The 17,693-nt window shown below is 44.9% G+C and overlaps 1 protein-coding gene across 2 annotated transcripts in view; it reads right to left on the bottom strand.

The window, feature by feature from the left end:
* The window catches only part of ETV6 (ETS variant transcription factor 6), a 256,842-nt gene that overhangs the window by 144,088 nt on the left and 95,061 nt on the right, over window positions 1-17,693 (bottom strand). Inside the window, exon 2 of one of the 2 annotated variants that reach the window (XM_045464140.1) lies at window positions 13,305-13,431. In XM_045464140.1, coding sequence (XP_045320096.1) covers window positions 13,305-13,431 — 127 coding nt within the window. Of the gene's footprint in view, window positions 1-13,304; window positions 13,435-17,693 lie in introns of both variants that reach the window. The other variant, XM_045464139.1, reaches the window with a different exon arrangement.

Raw genomic sequence — 17,693 nt, 5'->3', positions numbered from 1 at the left:
GCACGCATATTACCATATCCTCTTTTCTCAAGGGTGGTGGATTTTTTTGTACACAAACTTCCCCAGTGCAGATTTTAAGTAAAACATGGAGGGGGGAGAAATATCTGAAACCACAGCCTTGTAAAAACTAATCTCTCAGACATATTGTGAATGACTAAGTGGGTGAGTGCCCGGAGCAGCTGTGAAGCGAATAATAATATATAGTATTTTATGAAGCTTCTTAGCAGAGAGGCATTGGCAGGAAACTGCCAGACTCATAGTTAAGTTTTTAATTTTCCATTTCAAATCACTTCATTAAAAAAAAAAAAATGTTGTCAAAGGGAAACAACACAGAGAGCTAGAGCACAAAAGGAGGGAGTGGTATTGAACTTCAAACTGTGAAGCAGGCGGTAGGACAAAGAGAGACACAGACAGATGAGGAACTAAGACAGCCCTGGATTTTCACCCTGCAATTAGATTGCACTAGAATGGCAGAGCGATAGAATCTGATCTTATTACACTATTCATGTGCCAGGACTCTGTAAGGGATACTGTTTACCAGGAAACAGAGCGATATTTAAGGGACTAGTGAGAATCATATAGCGCGTTGAAATCTGAATAGATTAACCCTGAGGTTTTGGGTTGTGGTAGATACGTTCCATGGAGTGGATTTATAATTTTATTTTAGTGAGTTATTCTATTTTTCTAAACTTACGAGGTTTTAACCACATTGTTGAATCTCTTAGGGGGACCCAACATCGTTTTTCATGTTCGTAGAGAGAATGGTGTCGGGAATAGGCCTTTGGCCTGGAGTGGGAGGGAGAGTGTGGAGGGGAGCCTGAGGAATCTGCTTTGCCAACTACCAGCTCTGCGACTCTGGCCAAGTTCCTTAACCTCTTTAAACCTGCCTTTTCATCAGTGAAGTGGGGATAATAAAACTCAGCCCACAGGACTATCATGAGGATTAAATGATATAATACTTGTGAAAAGTGCCTTCCACAAGTACTCAATAAATGGTGGTTATTACTCCACACAGAGAGCTATGAAGGATCTTTCTCCCAAATTCCACACACCCACTCCTCAAATAAGCCACTCACCTCTGGCTGGCACCTTTAAATTCTCCGCAAGTCAAGATTTTCCTGACCGCTTCAACTTGAGACTTGGATTAACGTTAGGTCCCTCATAATACCAGCGTGGTCTTGGCATTACGATCAAACATTCAGTCGCTTCAGAGGTAAAGACGGTTTGGTTAAGAACGACTGAAAGGCTTAAGGATTCAGATGCAAAATTCACTCCTCCTCTCAAGGCAATGAAGATGACTTCTACATTCTCCAGTCAACCGTGTGCCAGAGAAGATCCAACTTTGTCCAGTCAATACCAATGCTGGCAATGTCTTGAAACCAACGGCCAGGCATGGTAAATATCAGATTACTCATCTTCGTCTCAGAGGTCCAGCTTCACAATGTTGTGTCTGAATCAAGGGACCTGGATTTTCCATCTAATTTTACGTCAGTCTTCTCCATGGAGAAGGCCAGTCCCAGGCAAAATTATGGAGTTTTTCCCGACTCTAGTCCCTCCCTTGACTTTGTCCATGCTGGCCATCGGTCTTCTATTTTAAAAGATTCAAGAGATTTGATAAACTCATTTTCATTAAGATATCAGGGACTTAAGGTATTAGGTATCTCTCTCCAAGGTACTAGCTGCTATCCTAACAATTTACCATTAAAAAGTAGAGCTAGGTACAAATAATGCCCAATCCAAAAGGAATGTATCTTAACAATGGAACTTCCGACATCACGGTGGTTTATCGTGGGAGAGATTTAAGTTCGGGACGCTCTTACATCACCGTAACTGGGTGAGCGCATACCCTGCCGAAGCATAACACTGTCAACACCGGCCCTGTTCACAAACAACTTACAAACCCTCTGTCCTAGCTCTAGAGTAGTGCTTTCTGGACGGTAAAAGTTCAGAAAACTCTCCGAATCTCAACACTCCTTTAGCAAGTGAGAAAGCACAAGATGGGAGACGGCTACACAGCTAAATGTACAATGCCAGTGCTACAACACCCAGTTGTGTTCCGTCAAGTTCTTTCCCTGGATCACTGTGAGTAACAGGAATCATCACAGAAGCTCTGTCAAGCAGCTATCTGGAGTTACAGCTATGAAACAGTATGAACGAAACACACACACACACACACACACACACACACTCATTTAGATTCATCTGAAGTGAAATTCTTCTTTGCCCAAGAATCGAAAGAAAAAAAATTTTTTTCCTTTGACAAGGTCCAAACAAATTCTACATCTGTGTGGATTTTTGCGGGTCTCTGAAGTTCCCCTCAGCATGACCAGAGAATTAAAGAGTAGTTTAAAAGGACGTTATCAACATCCACAGCTCTCAGGTGAGGAATCTCTCTCTCAGGGAAGTTCTGCTTCTGTGTTTCGAAAAGACCTTTGAATAAAATCCCGGGTATCTGTGTGAATATGCGATTGCTGGCCAAACTGTAAGGGCAGCGAGGGTGCCCCACAACACGCTGGACGCAGGGTTGTAAACAGGGAAAAGAGAACTATCTGTCTAGGGCGGGGATTTTGGGAGGCGGCTTCCCCACCACCTTGCACCAAGAAGTGAAAAGAGTAAGTGTGGGAGGCAGAACCATGAGAACGATGGTGTGGAAGAAATTAGAATGAAAAAGAAAGGAAAGTGTTTTCTCCCCCCACTTGGTTCACTTGTAGTAGGAAAATATGCCCGAGACAGAGGAACCTTCCAGCCCATCAGAATAACAGGTTTGTGAACTTGCAACTGCCGTTGGGCTACTTCCTCAAGCAAGGCCTAGGAGGGGGAAGGAGAAAGAGTAATTTTATTTCCTCAAGAGGGTTGGCAACAAGTCATCTGCTCACATTTGTTTCTCTACAATGAGTTCCTGGTGTTGGTGACCTGAGAGCTACTTGAGGAGGCAAAAGAACACCACGCATCAGCTTTGTTCGCGAATCACGGCTGCCCTGGGCAATTCTTTTCTCCCTAATCCTACGCCCCTTTTTCACGGCCTGGGGCAACAGGTAGATGATTTGAGTAACTAGTTCAGGGCCCCTATTTAGAAATAGTTTCTTGGGTGTGAGTTTTCATGCCCATGGGACGGTAGGAGTGTCACAGATTCTCTTTGCTGGCTGGGGCGGATGGAAATGTACTTTAAAGCTCAGCATCAAAGCCTCACTTTAGAAGCTGAAAGCCTTCATTCCCTTGCCAGCTGTGCTTTTCTCCCCCCCTTATAATTAATTAATGCAGTATTAATTGTGCATGTGCTATGGGGCCCGCTGAAGGAGGATACGGTGGCCCTATCCATGCAGATAGATCAGCTGGCTTTGTAAAGCTGGAAACCCAGTGGACATCGACAGAGGGAGGAACATACACATTGTCATTTTTACAGGTTACAGGAAAGGCAACCATGCCTTGAGGTGCAGAGGGGATTCCCACAAGTCGCGCAGCTGGGGTCAAGGGGTAGTTACCAGAAGCCACACCTGTGCGTAATGCCCTGGGAAAAGAGCCAACTCACAGATACTTCTCGGGTCTACGAGAACTAGGAAGCAGGCCTGAGATCAGAGAGAAGGTTCTTGGGACCCAGTGTAAGGTGTGAGTGACCCCAACAGCCTTCAGAAAATCTGGAAGGCCGAGGAACTGCGCCCATACCTGATCTCAATCATCAGGGAAGCATCCAACAGCGTCAGGTGTTGAATTGCCATATTTCCTTGTGAGAGGGCGTCCTCACAAAACAATCACGGCGAAAGTAGAGGATAATCTCCTGTATCCTTAAAATACCACCATCCGAACCAAAATTTGATGTTGAGCACTGAGATCAAGTGAATGACCATGATGCTTAGCATTTATAGATGATGCTCCACTGCCCATATCCCTTCTTAGTTCTCTTCTGGAATTAGAACACATAAAATGTTTGAGCTGTGAAGGACCAGCAAAATCCTGCACTCAGGCTACTTTGCTTTTCATATGAGGAAGCTACCACACTGGCAGAGAGAACGGATTGTCTGGCATGACCCCACCAGCCAGCACGCCGGGGCCAACGCTCAGAGGATCAAGCCCAACAAGTGTGCTCCCTGCTCTCTATTACCCTGCAGCAGAATTTCCTGGAACATAGGCCATGTTGGTAAACTGAGGCACCAAAATGTCAGACAATTTTTCTGAAGCATGTCAGACTAACATAAAGTATTAGGAAGTGAAATGCTTTCATTCGTGAACCCAATAATACAATCTCCGTTCCAGCACAGCATCTTTCTTGCTGTTTAACAGTCATCTGGGGTAGATCATCTCTTTTTCAAAGAAGGAACATTGTGGACAGCATGATTCTTTTACTATATTTAATTTTATTTCTAACACTCCAGAATTTATACAGGTACCTGCAAATACGCTACAAATAACAGTTTGCATAGAGGATTGAATTTGAAAATTTTTTCTTCCTCTATATTCGCAAGGTAATTTAGTTTGTGTCACTCATTTACCCCTCTGGCCTTCCTTGTCTATCGTTTATAAAAATTTTGCTTAAATTAAAAAAAAAAAAAAAGCCAGCAACCTGTTTGCTTGGATTTTCTCCTGCCAACCAACAGCCTCTAATCATGACTTCTATCAGTTCCTAATGAAGAAGCAACACAGCAAAGTGACAAAAAGCCTAAATTAGGGGATTCAATCTGGACTCAAATCATGGCTCCTTCACCCTCTCTCTGTGTGACCTCCGGCCAGTGATTTACCACTCTGAGCCTCAGATACAGACACAGACACAAACACAGTATCTACCTTCCAGTGTTAGAGATTATTCAGGATAATTTATGTAAAGGTCTTGGCACACAGAACGTGCTCAATAAACAGCAGTGACGATGATTATTTATTCTGCATATTATTGCAACAGAGATTTCTTTCGAGTGGCATCCTTTTTAAAAAAAATTTTTAATGTTTATTTATTTTTGAGAGAGAGACAGAGTGTGAGCAGGGGAGGGACAGAGAGAGAGGGAGACACAGAATCCGAAGCAGGCTCCAAGCTCTGAGCTGTCAGCACAGAGCCCGACACGGAGCTCGAACTCACGGACTGCGAGATCATGACCTGAGCCGAAGTCGGATGCTCAACTGACTGAGCCACCCAGGCCTCCCTAGGGTGGCATCTTGTATACAGTTGACCTCAGAATGGTTCCTAGGAAGCAGCACAGTTCTGGCAAAGTGGTCAAGTGGGGTATGACAACAAAAAAAGACACTCCTGGAAAACAAACAATAAGTAAATCCTAATACTGTTACTTCTAAAGTGGAGCTATACAGACTGCCTGATACGCCTGTAATTTTTCTTAAGACAGTACTATTCCATACCCTTCAAGACTCATCTAGGTCCCTTTTGGTTTTCCTCTTGATTGTTGCAAACCTTCACCATCCTCAGTGAACCGCTTTAGCTAATGCCCCCATCCCCAGAGTAGAGAATTCAGCCCCAGCGAATTGGTGAAATCAAGTATTCCCCGCACAGCCCTGCACCAGTTAGACTTTTCCTTTCAAGCATCTAATCGGCATCCACCACACATCCACAGCTCTTTCTCCAGTACCTATATCTGCAATCTGCATTTCTATTACTGAAATCTTGGAGCTCCATTTGAGGCTATTTCTATCCATGATCTAGAGGAAACAGAAATAGAGTCTAATTTCAAAGGAATGGAGTTTAATCCACCTACCCAAGACGGAAGCAGTAACGATCAGGGCAGGGTAACTAATTATTCTTGGGAATTTACAGTCAGCATGGGGCCAGAGACAGGGACAGTTTATATCTCTAAAATCCTACTCTACCTGCCTTCAGAAGGGACAAGAAGAAAGAACCCCCAGAAGACACATGGACGGTTCAGGCAACTGAACCAGAATCCTCCTACGGCAACAGGGAAATCAGTAACATCGAAGGTCCCCTGGTAACTTTCACCTCTGGAAAAACATAAAGATGAGGAGGTCAAAGCCACTCCTGTCAGAAGTTCCACTCCTGTCAGAAGTTCTAAGCTACTGATAAGATTTAACTTAGGCATAAAGCAAAATGGGAGAAAATATCTTTTATTTGAGAATGGAGGCTTTATCCTATTTGTATAGATTCAACCCAATCCGTGCTTCGTGATAATGGAGAGGACGTGAGGAGAAACCTAGGGAAGCTATTTCAAGCCAACATCACACTGAATCTTCATCATGCCGGTCAGCAAGGATTGTGTAGCAACAGATGAAGTTGGCCATGGACCTTAATGGACAGGGGCCCTAATATGCCAAGAGAGAGACCGCAGAGATACTAATGGTTGGAAAATCCCAGGGGAGACAGTTGAGAGGAGACAGAAGAAATGGGAATATCATTTAATTCCCACTGTTCAAGTCTCTACTCAGAGAACTGACTGGTTCTCATCGGCTCTTAAGTTTAAATGGCTGTCTCACTTTGTCTGTCATACTCTTTCAATATGGGGCCTAGAACAGTGCTGGGCATCTCTGGGTTCACACAAATAGCCCACAGGACCAAGTAGGGACCACCAATTGCCAACGACTGCCAAACATCAACTTCAGAATTCCAAAGACAGAGAAAGCCCTCCCTTCCCCATCCCCCCGGGATCACAGGCATTTTGTCAGAGCTTCTGCTGGAGGAACTGCCTTAAATGTACAAGGAGCGCACGGCATGAAATGCAAAGTGAAAGAAAAGGTCAATAGACCTCTGGTTATATATTTTTTTTTTTTTTAAAAAAGACATCTATAAATAGCTGCATTTATTGAAGCTGCTTCCTTATCAGGAAGCATGGAGCTAGGAATTAACGTCTGCCTGCATCGGAAATTCTTTCAGACAGCGAGCCCAAAAAGGAAATTTCCCTTCCAAAGCATCCTGGCTGTTCGGTTGTGGGCTGTTTTTTCTCTTCAAGCTGTTTGAAAGAGCTAAGCAGGGCCCTGATACAGCCTCACGTGCTGCTGGAAAAGGAGAAAGCCTTTAAGCATTTGAATGTGAATGGTGAAGGCGCCCAAAGGAAGGCTTGGAGGGTGGGGGGCGGAGGACAAGATACAAAATGCTGGTGGCTGGCCGTCTTTGTTGGGAGTCATTATCGCTTTGTCAGATTCTGACTGAGAATTAAATCTTCCCCGTGTCCTTGCCTCAACTCTGCTGGTGATGTCACAACACGTCACAGGCAGCTGCGTGAGGAGAGGCCATTTTTGGAATACTGATAACGGCAAAGGACACGGGAGGACTTGCTGGGTTTTAGAAGAAGGGTAGGACAGGCCGCAGAAGGAGACCTACAGATTTGGGCAAGGCCAGTGAAGAAAACCATTCCAGACAGACGTGTAGATAGGGTTTGGGTAGGAAAGTGCCCAAGAGTGGAACTGAGCTTCTGGAAAGCGTAGAGACGTTAGAAAATAAAGCTGGTTTCCAGTGTGACTGATGGAAATCGGTCCCGATGCTATACAGACAGAACTCTAGGCCCTTTCTTTAGTGAAACAAACAAGGACATACATGCTTCTCTTTGCCCTTAAAAATGAGGAAGCCACCTCCTAAACAGGCTATTTACCAGCTTTGGGAACTGAAACAGAGTTCTTGTGAGTTACTGGCCACTGTTTGCCGGGCACCATGGTAGGTGCTCCCCGTGAGTTAGCTCTGATCCTTACAGGAAACTCATGAGTAGGTATCTTAGAAATTTGAGTTTTAGGCTAAATCATCTCTAACAGAGAGAGGGAGCCCTGGAATCTAAGCCCACTCAGTTCTTTCTTGACTTGAACCCACGTCCTTTCTATTACCATGCCTTTTCCTTTGGAAACACCAAAAACACAGTGAGACCTGTTCCCAGGAGGCCATTCCTGGTGAAATGCCAGGGAATATGGGAATGTGGTTGGGCCCCACTCCTGGAGCTGGCCCTCTGAGGCCTTCATGGCCAGCTCTGTTGCAGACAGAAACTGAACGTCAACCTGAGCTCACAAGAGAGGGAGGAGGGAGGAACAGTAGAGATGGGTGGGCAAGACAGGAGTGAATTATTCACAGTAACAGCCTCTGGTTCCTGGTGGAAGCTGACGTGTTGAGGTTCAGTGCAAATTAACGGTCAAGTGCATTACCAGAGCCCAAGTGCTCCCAGTCCCCGGCACCCATGGCCACCCAGACTCCAACAGTCAGAGGTGCCTGTATTTTCATGTCCACAAGACTCTGTCATTCTGTGTTCTCCTAAGAAGCCTAACTGATGACTTCCAAGGTAGACATCACATTCGGCTCCTCACAGGCTTGTGTGAATCTGGACAATTCGGTGGACCTCCTGAACCACAGTCATCCCATCAATAAAACAGAATCCGTAACACCTACCTCAAGGGCTGGTACATGATTAAATGAGATAACATATACGAGCACATGCTGTGGCTCATAACAATATAAAATACTAGCTACGATTCCATTTAATTCTCATTTTTGCGTCTTCTTAGGGAACAAAATTAACTTGCAAGCATATAAAATTGTGGGTTGCTCCAGCTAATTAGAAAAGAGAGGCAGTGCATCTCTTTTCACTATCCCGGTTCTAATATAGCCTTGCTCGCCATGTGACTGTCTTCAACTCAGTTACTCTGCTGAGAAGGCAAAATCACCAAGTGGGTGAGCAGCGAGGTAACGTTTCCAAAGGAAGGCATTAAATTAAATTATTAAACACACACAAGTAGGAGTAGTAATGTAAGAATTTTGAAAGATTCACAAGGAAAGGAAGTAGAGCCAAGGGACTATTTCTGGTGTTCCGATTCTAGAAAACTCTGAGCGGCTATTATGGCTATTTATTAACCCACAGCATCATAAACCGTAACCCTATTAAAAATGATGAATGAGTCCTCGGTTCCGACTTTTAAATACCAGTTCGCAGGGATTTTAGAAGGCCCACCTGGCCCTGCAAAATTTTGCAAAGTCTTTGGGCAAAGAGCATCATGTCAACCTATGATCAGATGGGATTCTATCAACTAAATCCAAAATGATCATGTAAAAAGGAATTTAAAGGAAAGAAAAGACATGTAGTGATTTAAATTCTGCTGACAGATCTGAAGCATACTTTCCTGGAATCAGATGGGCAGCCCCCAGCATCACTGTTTGAGGCTGAGGGGTTCACAGGACGGGCACCACCTCATGAGGCACCTCTGGCTGCCTCCCCAACACCCACACTCCCCCCAGGCACTTAGAGAAAGGCGGTCTTCGGGCAGACAAATGAGACAAAGTCTCGCCCTCACAACAGGAGGCCCCTAGTGAGAATGAGGCAACGGCCTTCACTGCTTAGAGAGTCAAGAGTGAGCTCCTCCAGCTACTCTGGGGGGCCTTCGATCCTTTTTGTGTTTTCAAGGAATCATAAGAGGCTTAGACTCCCTTTAAGGAGTAGAACTTTGTGTCTTTCACCCAACCTGTTACAATTGTTGTATTTCAGCTCTTCTACCCTCAAGCTTAAAAACTAAGTCAGTATCCTCTGTGGAAGGGGGATGGGGTGGAGGGGGAAAGAAGCCCTTCTATCTTCTCAATAAACATCCTTGTGTTTGCTCTCCTAGTAGAGCAGGGTGGTTCCAGGAACCTGTGTTGGCAGGTACCAGCCTGCACATGTGGGCAGTGAGGAGGCCAGACCAGGACAGCATGGGGCTGGCCCTTCTCCCCTTTGCTCACCTCCTTTCCTAGGCCCAGAGTACCCCACCTGGCCCTATCAAGCCCTCTTTAATCACCCCTTAACACTTTGCTCCATTTACCGTTTGTTTTTGTAACAAGCCAGTAGAAGGCATTACTTTCTACTTCTCAATCGCTTGCTAATTTGTCACACGCCTTCCGTTTGGGCATATAGCTCTGCCTTTGCAGAACAAAATGGTGAGAAACCCTCAGTAAGAGAATCTTAAACATTATCACCCCTACTTTCCCTCCAACCAGGAAAGGCTATATTTTGACTGCAGAATGGAAAGAGAAAAAGAAAGAGTTAAGAGAGAAGGTTTTTCTGCAGATCAATGAGGACAAATGGTGAAAAGAAGCTACTTTCACGCATACCAGTCTGGTGAGTATCTCTTTAAGACAAGCAGCTAAAAATGCTTTCAACCTAGCAATACCATAAATGTCCTGCTGCTGTCTTGGCTTCCAGATTCTTCCCCGTACTTTCCATGAGCATTCCATTGGGAATTGTCTGGAATCCCAGATTAAAACGGCAATAACCCAATTCCCTTGTTAGAATATTTATTTTCTTTTAGGTTTGGAAACCCAGCTGGGATGCATCTTCCAGTATACGGCACAGCCTCAACCATCCTAGGGGCTACATGAGAGCTTTCTCAAACAGCTCAATGGGCAGCCGAATCCTGGAACAGGAGAGTGGGGCAGGCGGCTCAGACTCATGTGGAAAGCCCCAGCTGAGGACAAACAACAAAAGCCTGGGAACCTCCATTTGCACAGGATTCATTCCAGATGTCGGAACCAGCAGGGCTCATGCAGATTACCCAGAAGGTTTCTAGAGTCAGGCTGCCAGGCAGAAGGCATTGCCCTGACCTGAATCCATATTCTATCAAGTGATTATATCCTAAAGTCAGCAGTAATATGCTACAATCCTAGATATGATAATCCTAGATGTGATAATCTATGTGGGGATCCATCCATCCCTCCATCCACCCATCCGAGGGAGATAAGCAAACTATTCAACAATTCACTGACTGGTTAGAAGATTCCAGCCATAAACCATTCTGGCCACTACAGCCACACGGGTGAATCCTGGCTAAGTGTCAAGCCCGAATTCAACCATCTATCCAAAAACTATGTATTGAACACACTTACATAGTGGCACAACAGGTAAGAGCCTGGCTCTGGGGTCAGACAGAACTGAGTTTGAATCCTGACTCTCTCTCTTACTAACTGTGTGACTTTGGCAGGTTAACGTAAGTTCTCTAATCCCTAAATTCCTTATGTCTGACATGGATAGAAAAAGAAGATCTACCTTACAAGTGCTGCTGGGAAGAATTAAAAAAAATAATTTACATAAAGGACTTCACACAGTGCCTGGTCCAGGGTTATCCTATGACAAATATTAGCTATTACAATTGTGTGCTAGGCACAGGGAGTGGCCCAGTCGTGGCCCGTGAGGAAACCGTCTACTCCAGAACAGCGTTGGCATGGAAGAGACAGTTCCAAGTGCGGAGAAAGAGTCCTTCAGTGAGATCATGATGTGTTAAAGGTAAGAGGGCCAGGAAACCGTCTCTTGTCCCATCACCATCTTGTATGGCAGAACTGGGTATTATTGTGCCTGACTCACATTCCAACAGCTAATTTTAACAGCAGAACTAGTTAAGAATTAAGATCCTCCGGTTTGGTGTGTGTCTTAGCTGGTTTTGCCATGGTTACTACTTGTGGGGAGAGAGTCCCGTGTGGTAAAAGAGCTTACAAGAGCAAAGGCATCCAGAGGTGAACCAAGAGTTGGGGCTTTCTTGGGGCAGATGTCTCAAAGCCAAGGGATGAAAAGCTATGAAAGAAACTTCAGCCTGTTTGGGACAAGGGTTCACACTTTTTTTTTTTTTCCCCCTCTGTACTAGACGTGAGGCTCTCAAAGGGCAAGGAGTTTGGTCTGCTACGTCGATTTCTGTATCCCTGGCATCCAGGAGAGTGTTTGGTGCAGCACAGTGTTGAATAAATAAACAAATGAGATTAGATGGTAAGAGTGTTCTGCAAGGCATGACCATGTTCGACGTGGAAGCGAATGTTCCCGAAGCGAATATACTACTGGCCACCGGACAGCTTCCGGAGGAAAAGATGTTATTCCCTGACTGTGGTTTCTTTTCCAGTCCTGTCTACTCTACTGGTGCCACAACATTCCAGTTTACTAGGGACAATGGTGCCTGCAGTCGTGACCCGGGCACCTCTACAGTCCCCATCTCATCTTGTGGAGAAGACGGAAGAGTGCAACTGTGCCCTTTACCTCCTTGCCCAAGCGAAGCTGGAATGTCCTGCCTGCGACTCGTAGCGACTTTATAAATACCGTCGGACACGGCAAGCTGGAGGAGGGGACGGATTCTCACGGCCCTCAAGTCCTCGCCAGAAGCCCGGCAAGGGTCCTCACCGGAGGAGAAGGAATAAGCCAGCAATATTCCCCCAGGATTTCCCAGCAACACAGTCACCTGATTCCCTGAATTATCACAGGGAGAGGGAAGAGAAGCCTGCATCCTCTGTCTCCTTTTGTTCTCCACTTTCAGCAAGCAACCTTCTGGCTTCTGAGGAGAGACGGGATGAGAGGAGGCGAACATCCCGGGGAGCGTTACCATGCCAGAAAGAGATGGCAAGCACAACCGTGCGTGCCACCACGGAAGTCTGAGGAATCAGCTAGGGAAGGGCCAAGGTGACCCCCCGTGCTTCCTACAACCTGGACTTGAGCCCTCAGGGCAATATTCAAGCCAGGAAACCTGGCATTTTCTTGGACACTGTGATCAGGGTGGGAATCAGGTGACTCATTCTCCCCAGCTGCCCCATCACACTGTATCATCTAGAGGCTGGGTAACAGCACAGGAAAGGAAGACAAAAAGGAAATGACAGGTGTCGGCTGCTTTGGAGACTGGCCCCAACAGCACAAGTGTGTTGGTGCCGATACTCTGCCAAGCTACAGATAGGGAGCTGGTAGAGGCAAGGGGCAGAGGTGACCTGAGAGAGAGAGAGAGAGAGAGAGAGGGGTGGAAGGACCACAAAGACTGCGGCCGTGGAGGCAATGCAGGCACAAGAGTAGCAGGAGAGGGGAGCAAAAGAAAGGACGGGAGTGAGAGGCCCTATCTGGGCAGTAAAATGAAGGAAAGAAAAGCAGCCAGCATGAAACAAAAAAAAAAAAAAAAGAAAGAAAAAAAAAAAAATGGCAGGGAGGCCCTCCCTGTAAAGAAAGGAAGAGCACACAGCCTAAAAGCAAAGCAGGGAGGGAGTCTGACTCAGAAACTGCCCAAAATTTAGGGCCTACGAAAATCCTAGAGGAGTTACGGGTGAACTCAGGGAGAGAGGCAAACTTTCCAAAAACGTTCACTTTGCCTCTTAGGAGAAGTAGTTGACCTTGCTACATGGTGCACACTTCCAGATTTGGGGGTAACGTGTCAACAAGGGACAGGAGTCTCAAGCTTTTCGAAGCCATCAATGCGGGGGCAGAGGGGTAAAGGACCGCGAAGCAGCTTCCCACAGTGGACATCAGGAGTGCCACCCATCTCAGAGCTTGCCAATCTCCTGCCTGAAGCCCCGTCCCCGCGCGGGCAACCATTCCCGTCTCAGTCAGTCTGTCCTTCTGGCCCTGGGGCGGTCTGTCCTCCCTCCCACCCCCACGCGCATGCGCGCCAACACTCACGCAGGTGCGCAGGCAGGCGGATCGAGTCGTCCTCCATCCTGAGCGCTCGGGGCACTGGAACATGAAGCGGAGTCGAGGACGCGTAACTCGGCACCGGGCTCTCGGGAGGTGTATATGAAATTCGTTCCTGCTGTTAACAAGAAGGGCAGGAAGAGGGGAGGGGGAAAAAGACAATGAAAGCTTGGAACTGACTTAGGTGTGAAAACAGCGCGCGGGGTGGGGGGCAAAAGGGAGAGGGGGCATCTGAGCACTGGCCAACCAGGCTTCACATCATTCCCGCTCACCCCCTTTCCAGACACTTCAGTTGTCTTCCAGATCCCCAGCACTTGGGGTTTGTAACAAGGTTGTGGAAAGGCTTAATTAACACAGGGCTTCTCCTTTGGACTCAGGTCAATGGGTGTCCGTTTCCCCTCCCCTCTGTACTAGAGGTTTGTTCAAGTCAAGAGGGGAGACAAGGCGGAGGAAATGAAACCGTGTGTCCAAGAGAATGGCTTTAAAGACTACTCTCAAAAATTACTTGTCCAAGTCACATAATTAATGTCACCCATACATTAAAACCACGTTTCCTCTTCTCTGGCAATATCCCCGGTTCCTAATGCAAATATGATTCTGTACTCAGATCCAATGAGAGGTGAGCTCAAAGTGATGGCTTGTAAACTCCAGATTTAGTTAATAAATCTACAAATAAGATTTTTCTATGGCCTACCTATCTCATTAGAAACCAAAAATATCCAATGTTTGTTTCCTTCATAGCAGGGAACCATCTGCAACATTAACAGTATCTCCTTGTCCCTTCATTTTCCATCTTAGACACATGCTTCTTTCCTTCTGAAGTATTTCAGGGCTCATTCAAGAATTGTCTGCATTTAAGGAAAGTGCTGTTTAATTGAAGGTACTTAATTCAACTGACAACTGCAGACCCACTGTTTAAATTCAAGCAGGCAGTGTTTGTTAGATCATTTAAAACAACTGGATGGGATGAGAAGGATTATTACTAGCTTCAAATTAAAACACAGCAAATAATGACAAGGAACCAACTATTATGTTCAGCTAGACGAGCAGTACAATTTGCATCTCAAATCTATATACCAACTACTTTGACTTAAAGTCCATACATAAATAAAAACATAACTTCCATTCGTTTCTGTGGTTCAACTCGGCAAAGCAAAGTGGGACATACAAGGTCCAAAAATAAGTTGGGGGGAAAGATCAGGAAGATGCCATTATGAAAACAAGAATCAGGAGCAAAAGAAAAATTGCAGATGAAAATAAAGCAAAGGGGGTGTTTATGTTTTGGAAAGACAGTTCTCTAACATTTTATACTTCATCAAATGTGCAAAAGGGAAGCAGGGGAGTCCCCCTGGCTGTATAACCAAATTAAAGCTTTTCTTCTGCTCAGAGCCTGGAAAGTTTGGTGGTTGTGGTAGGAAGTTTCAATTTTAAATGAATATATACATATTTCTGTAATTTCCGAATGGAATTGCTATACCTTCCCTGAGGCATCCTCTACCAGCAAAAAGGGCACTTGGAGTATTTCCGTTTAAACATACATCCTAAAGTTTCCTGGTGAATTTCTTAATTAAAGGCAGGCGTATACACCCTAGATTTCATTTCTGTATCAATCATGATGTCCTGTGAAAGGTCACCCAGAGGCAAAACCTTCAACTTCACTTTTATTGAACTTTACCAACCATCACGCATCTTTTGAGCAACTCTAGCTTAAGGATGAGTTATAACTTTTGGTGTTTAGTTTGGGGTTCAAGGGGTGAAAGAGTCAAAGACATAAACACACCTTTGGGAAACATACAATCTGTTTAGGGGGTTTTCAAAGAGAGAGAGGCTTTTTAAACATTTTAAACGCAGTCTGTTTTTCTAGTTTAACACACTTCAACCCTCAAAAAAAAAAAAAAAAAACAAACCAGTCCCAATATATGTCTAGATATCTTATCTGCCGTTACATTTATTCCCAGAAATAGCTTTGTTTTGTTAGGGTTTTTGCAGAAGTGAAACTGTTGATGAAGAAAACATTGTGCAGCCAAAGAGTTTTCAAATGGCATGGCACGAGTGCGAGAAAAAAAAGGAAGACGGCATTTCATAACACGATGACTATCTCTTAAAGCAAGGAGAAACTCACCAGATCCTGCAACTGGTCCCTGTGAGTGAGAGGTCACGTCATCCCAGCTCCCTCACCCCTCACCAAACCCATCAAAGTCAAAAAGGGGAGAAAACCAGGCCTCAGAGCAGATTTTACTTGGTTTCTTGGGAAATCTAGCGCTAGCCTACTGATATGAGTCAAGCTAGGTATCACCTTTCAAGTGTAAATATTCTGATTTGCTAAATTATCACCGTTGTACCTTCTTAAGAGGCAGCCCCCGGTGTGTGTGTGTGCATCTGAGTGGTTGCCTGTCCTTACTGCTATACTGAAAAGCCACACTTCAGTGTTTGCCCTGGGATTTTATAACACCCCCACGTCCAAACAATTCTAGACGGAGACAGCTTCTAGATTCTCATTCCAGACGACGGTTTTCTACTCAGCAATATTGCAACACCCTAAGCTTGGGACGGGAAGCTCTTTTTAAAAGATTGAACGAAGATACCTGCCAGCAGCAGGAGAGAGGGTATTGACCAAGAGGGGGGTTGCAGCAAAATGCACTTCTAGGGCCTTGAGCATTTTGCTAGCAGCCATTATCCACCTACCCTGACCCTGAGTTCAGCAGCCAGTAGAGTCCTGAAGGGACCCAAGAAAGGACATTGCCCAGTATGTGGGCTCCTTTCCTAACAGAATGAAACACACACCTGGAAATCTCACACTGCAGGCTTTATCTCTCTTTTTGTTAATTTCTAGGGCAATTCACATGGTTCACATTTTTTCATCTATTCCTATAACCATACACTTAACATCTATAAGGCATAACCAGCAGACTATCAGCAGTTAGAAATAGGAAACAAACACCACTATCTCAGACGGAGACATCTAGACCGAGAGGCTTAAGGAGACTAACACCCAATTTCTCAAATAAAAGAAACCTCTTTATCCTCACAACTGCTTCTGTGGTCCGATCCCAACAAAGAGAAGGGGAGTACACACGAAGAGCTCAGTCACCTCAAAAGCAAATTGTCAGTCGGGTGAAAACCAGAGGTGTTTTATTTTAACATTACAGAGGGGATAACGATTTTTCCCAAGAGGATTATAACCACTGTTCTAATTAAATTAAAATGCTACAGACAGTGATATTAATGCATTCAAGTGTTGTACGGGATAAAATGAATGCAACATTAATGCATTCATGTTGACGGAGGTCAACGATGTGACTGAAAAGGCCGTGATGTGGTTACATTATTGTTTAGATGCTAAAAAAAATAAAGAAAACGTGCTGCTCTCAAATGTGCAGACACAACCTATCAAACCATCCTGCAGAAACAAAAGGGAAGCACTGCCATTTCTAAGACCAATTGTAAAACCTAAGGGGGGGCAGGGGGCAGCACAAAGCTCTGAAAAGAGAAAGAAGGCTAAAAATAGTTTTAGGCAAGGGATGAAATGTAAATTTCACCAACCATTATAGAAAGCTTTTCTTTTCTTCTTTTTCTTCTTTTTTTTTTTTCTTTTAATTTAAATGGAATATGGAGTAAGGTTGCTGGAAGCATTTAACTACCGAAACCAAAATGAGGTCTATTCCCTGTCCTCCTTCCTCCCCAAACCATGAAGGGCCAATGAAGGGTACCCATTGGATTCTGCTCATTTTTAAATCAAGTGCTTAGGGAACATGTGACTATCACGTAAAATAAGCTTAAACATTTTATGCTCCGTAGAATGGTATTTCTCCTCCCCTCTCCCCTCCCCTAACCCTTCCCCCCCTCCCCCCACCATGGCTGCATACTACAGAAAAGTCAAAAAAATGAATCTTCTTATTACCAGAAAAGTCTTCCCTTTTCAAAATTATTCAATGTAGAGCTTCTATAAATCACAGGGATCCCCCTGATGCATTTATACATTTGTTTTCACACCATTAGTTCTTTAAAGAGGCTGAAGGTTGACACACTTAGAGCCTGTTGCCAATTAAATATTAACTTTCTGGAAATAAAGCGTTTCTGGAATTGAGAATAGAAACAAAGTTTGGTTGTACTTGCAAAGAGATGGTTTACCGGTAATTTTCCAGATTCCTCTAAGGCTGAGATGTCCCAGATTTAGGAAGTGTTTCCCCAAATAGCCCCCATCCCCATTATGAATGCCAGATTACCCCAAGGATGGTTTCTGAAGCCCGGGTCAGGTTCTCAGGAGGAAGAGTGTCATGGAAACAGAGTGGTGACCATTTCGCCGGGAAATGTGGTAAAAATTCTACAGCTGCCCTTTTCGTCCTGTTGCACTTTGATGTCCCTTCCCTGCACTCT

This window comes from Leopardus geoffroyi, chromosome B4 (assembly GCF_018350155.1).
Source record: "Leopardus geoffroyi isolate Oge1 chromosome B4, O.geoffroyi_Oge1_pat1.0, whole genome shotgun sequence".
NCBI classification, from domain to species: domain Eukaryota; kingdom Metazoa; phylum Chordata; class Mammalia; order Carnivora; family Felidae; genus Leopardus; species Leopardus geoffroyi.
The sequence above is the reverse complement of the archived record's forward strand: the minus strand, read 5'-3'. Positions and strand labels throughout refer to the sequence as shown.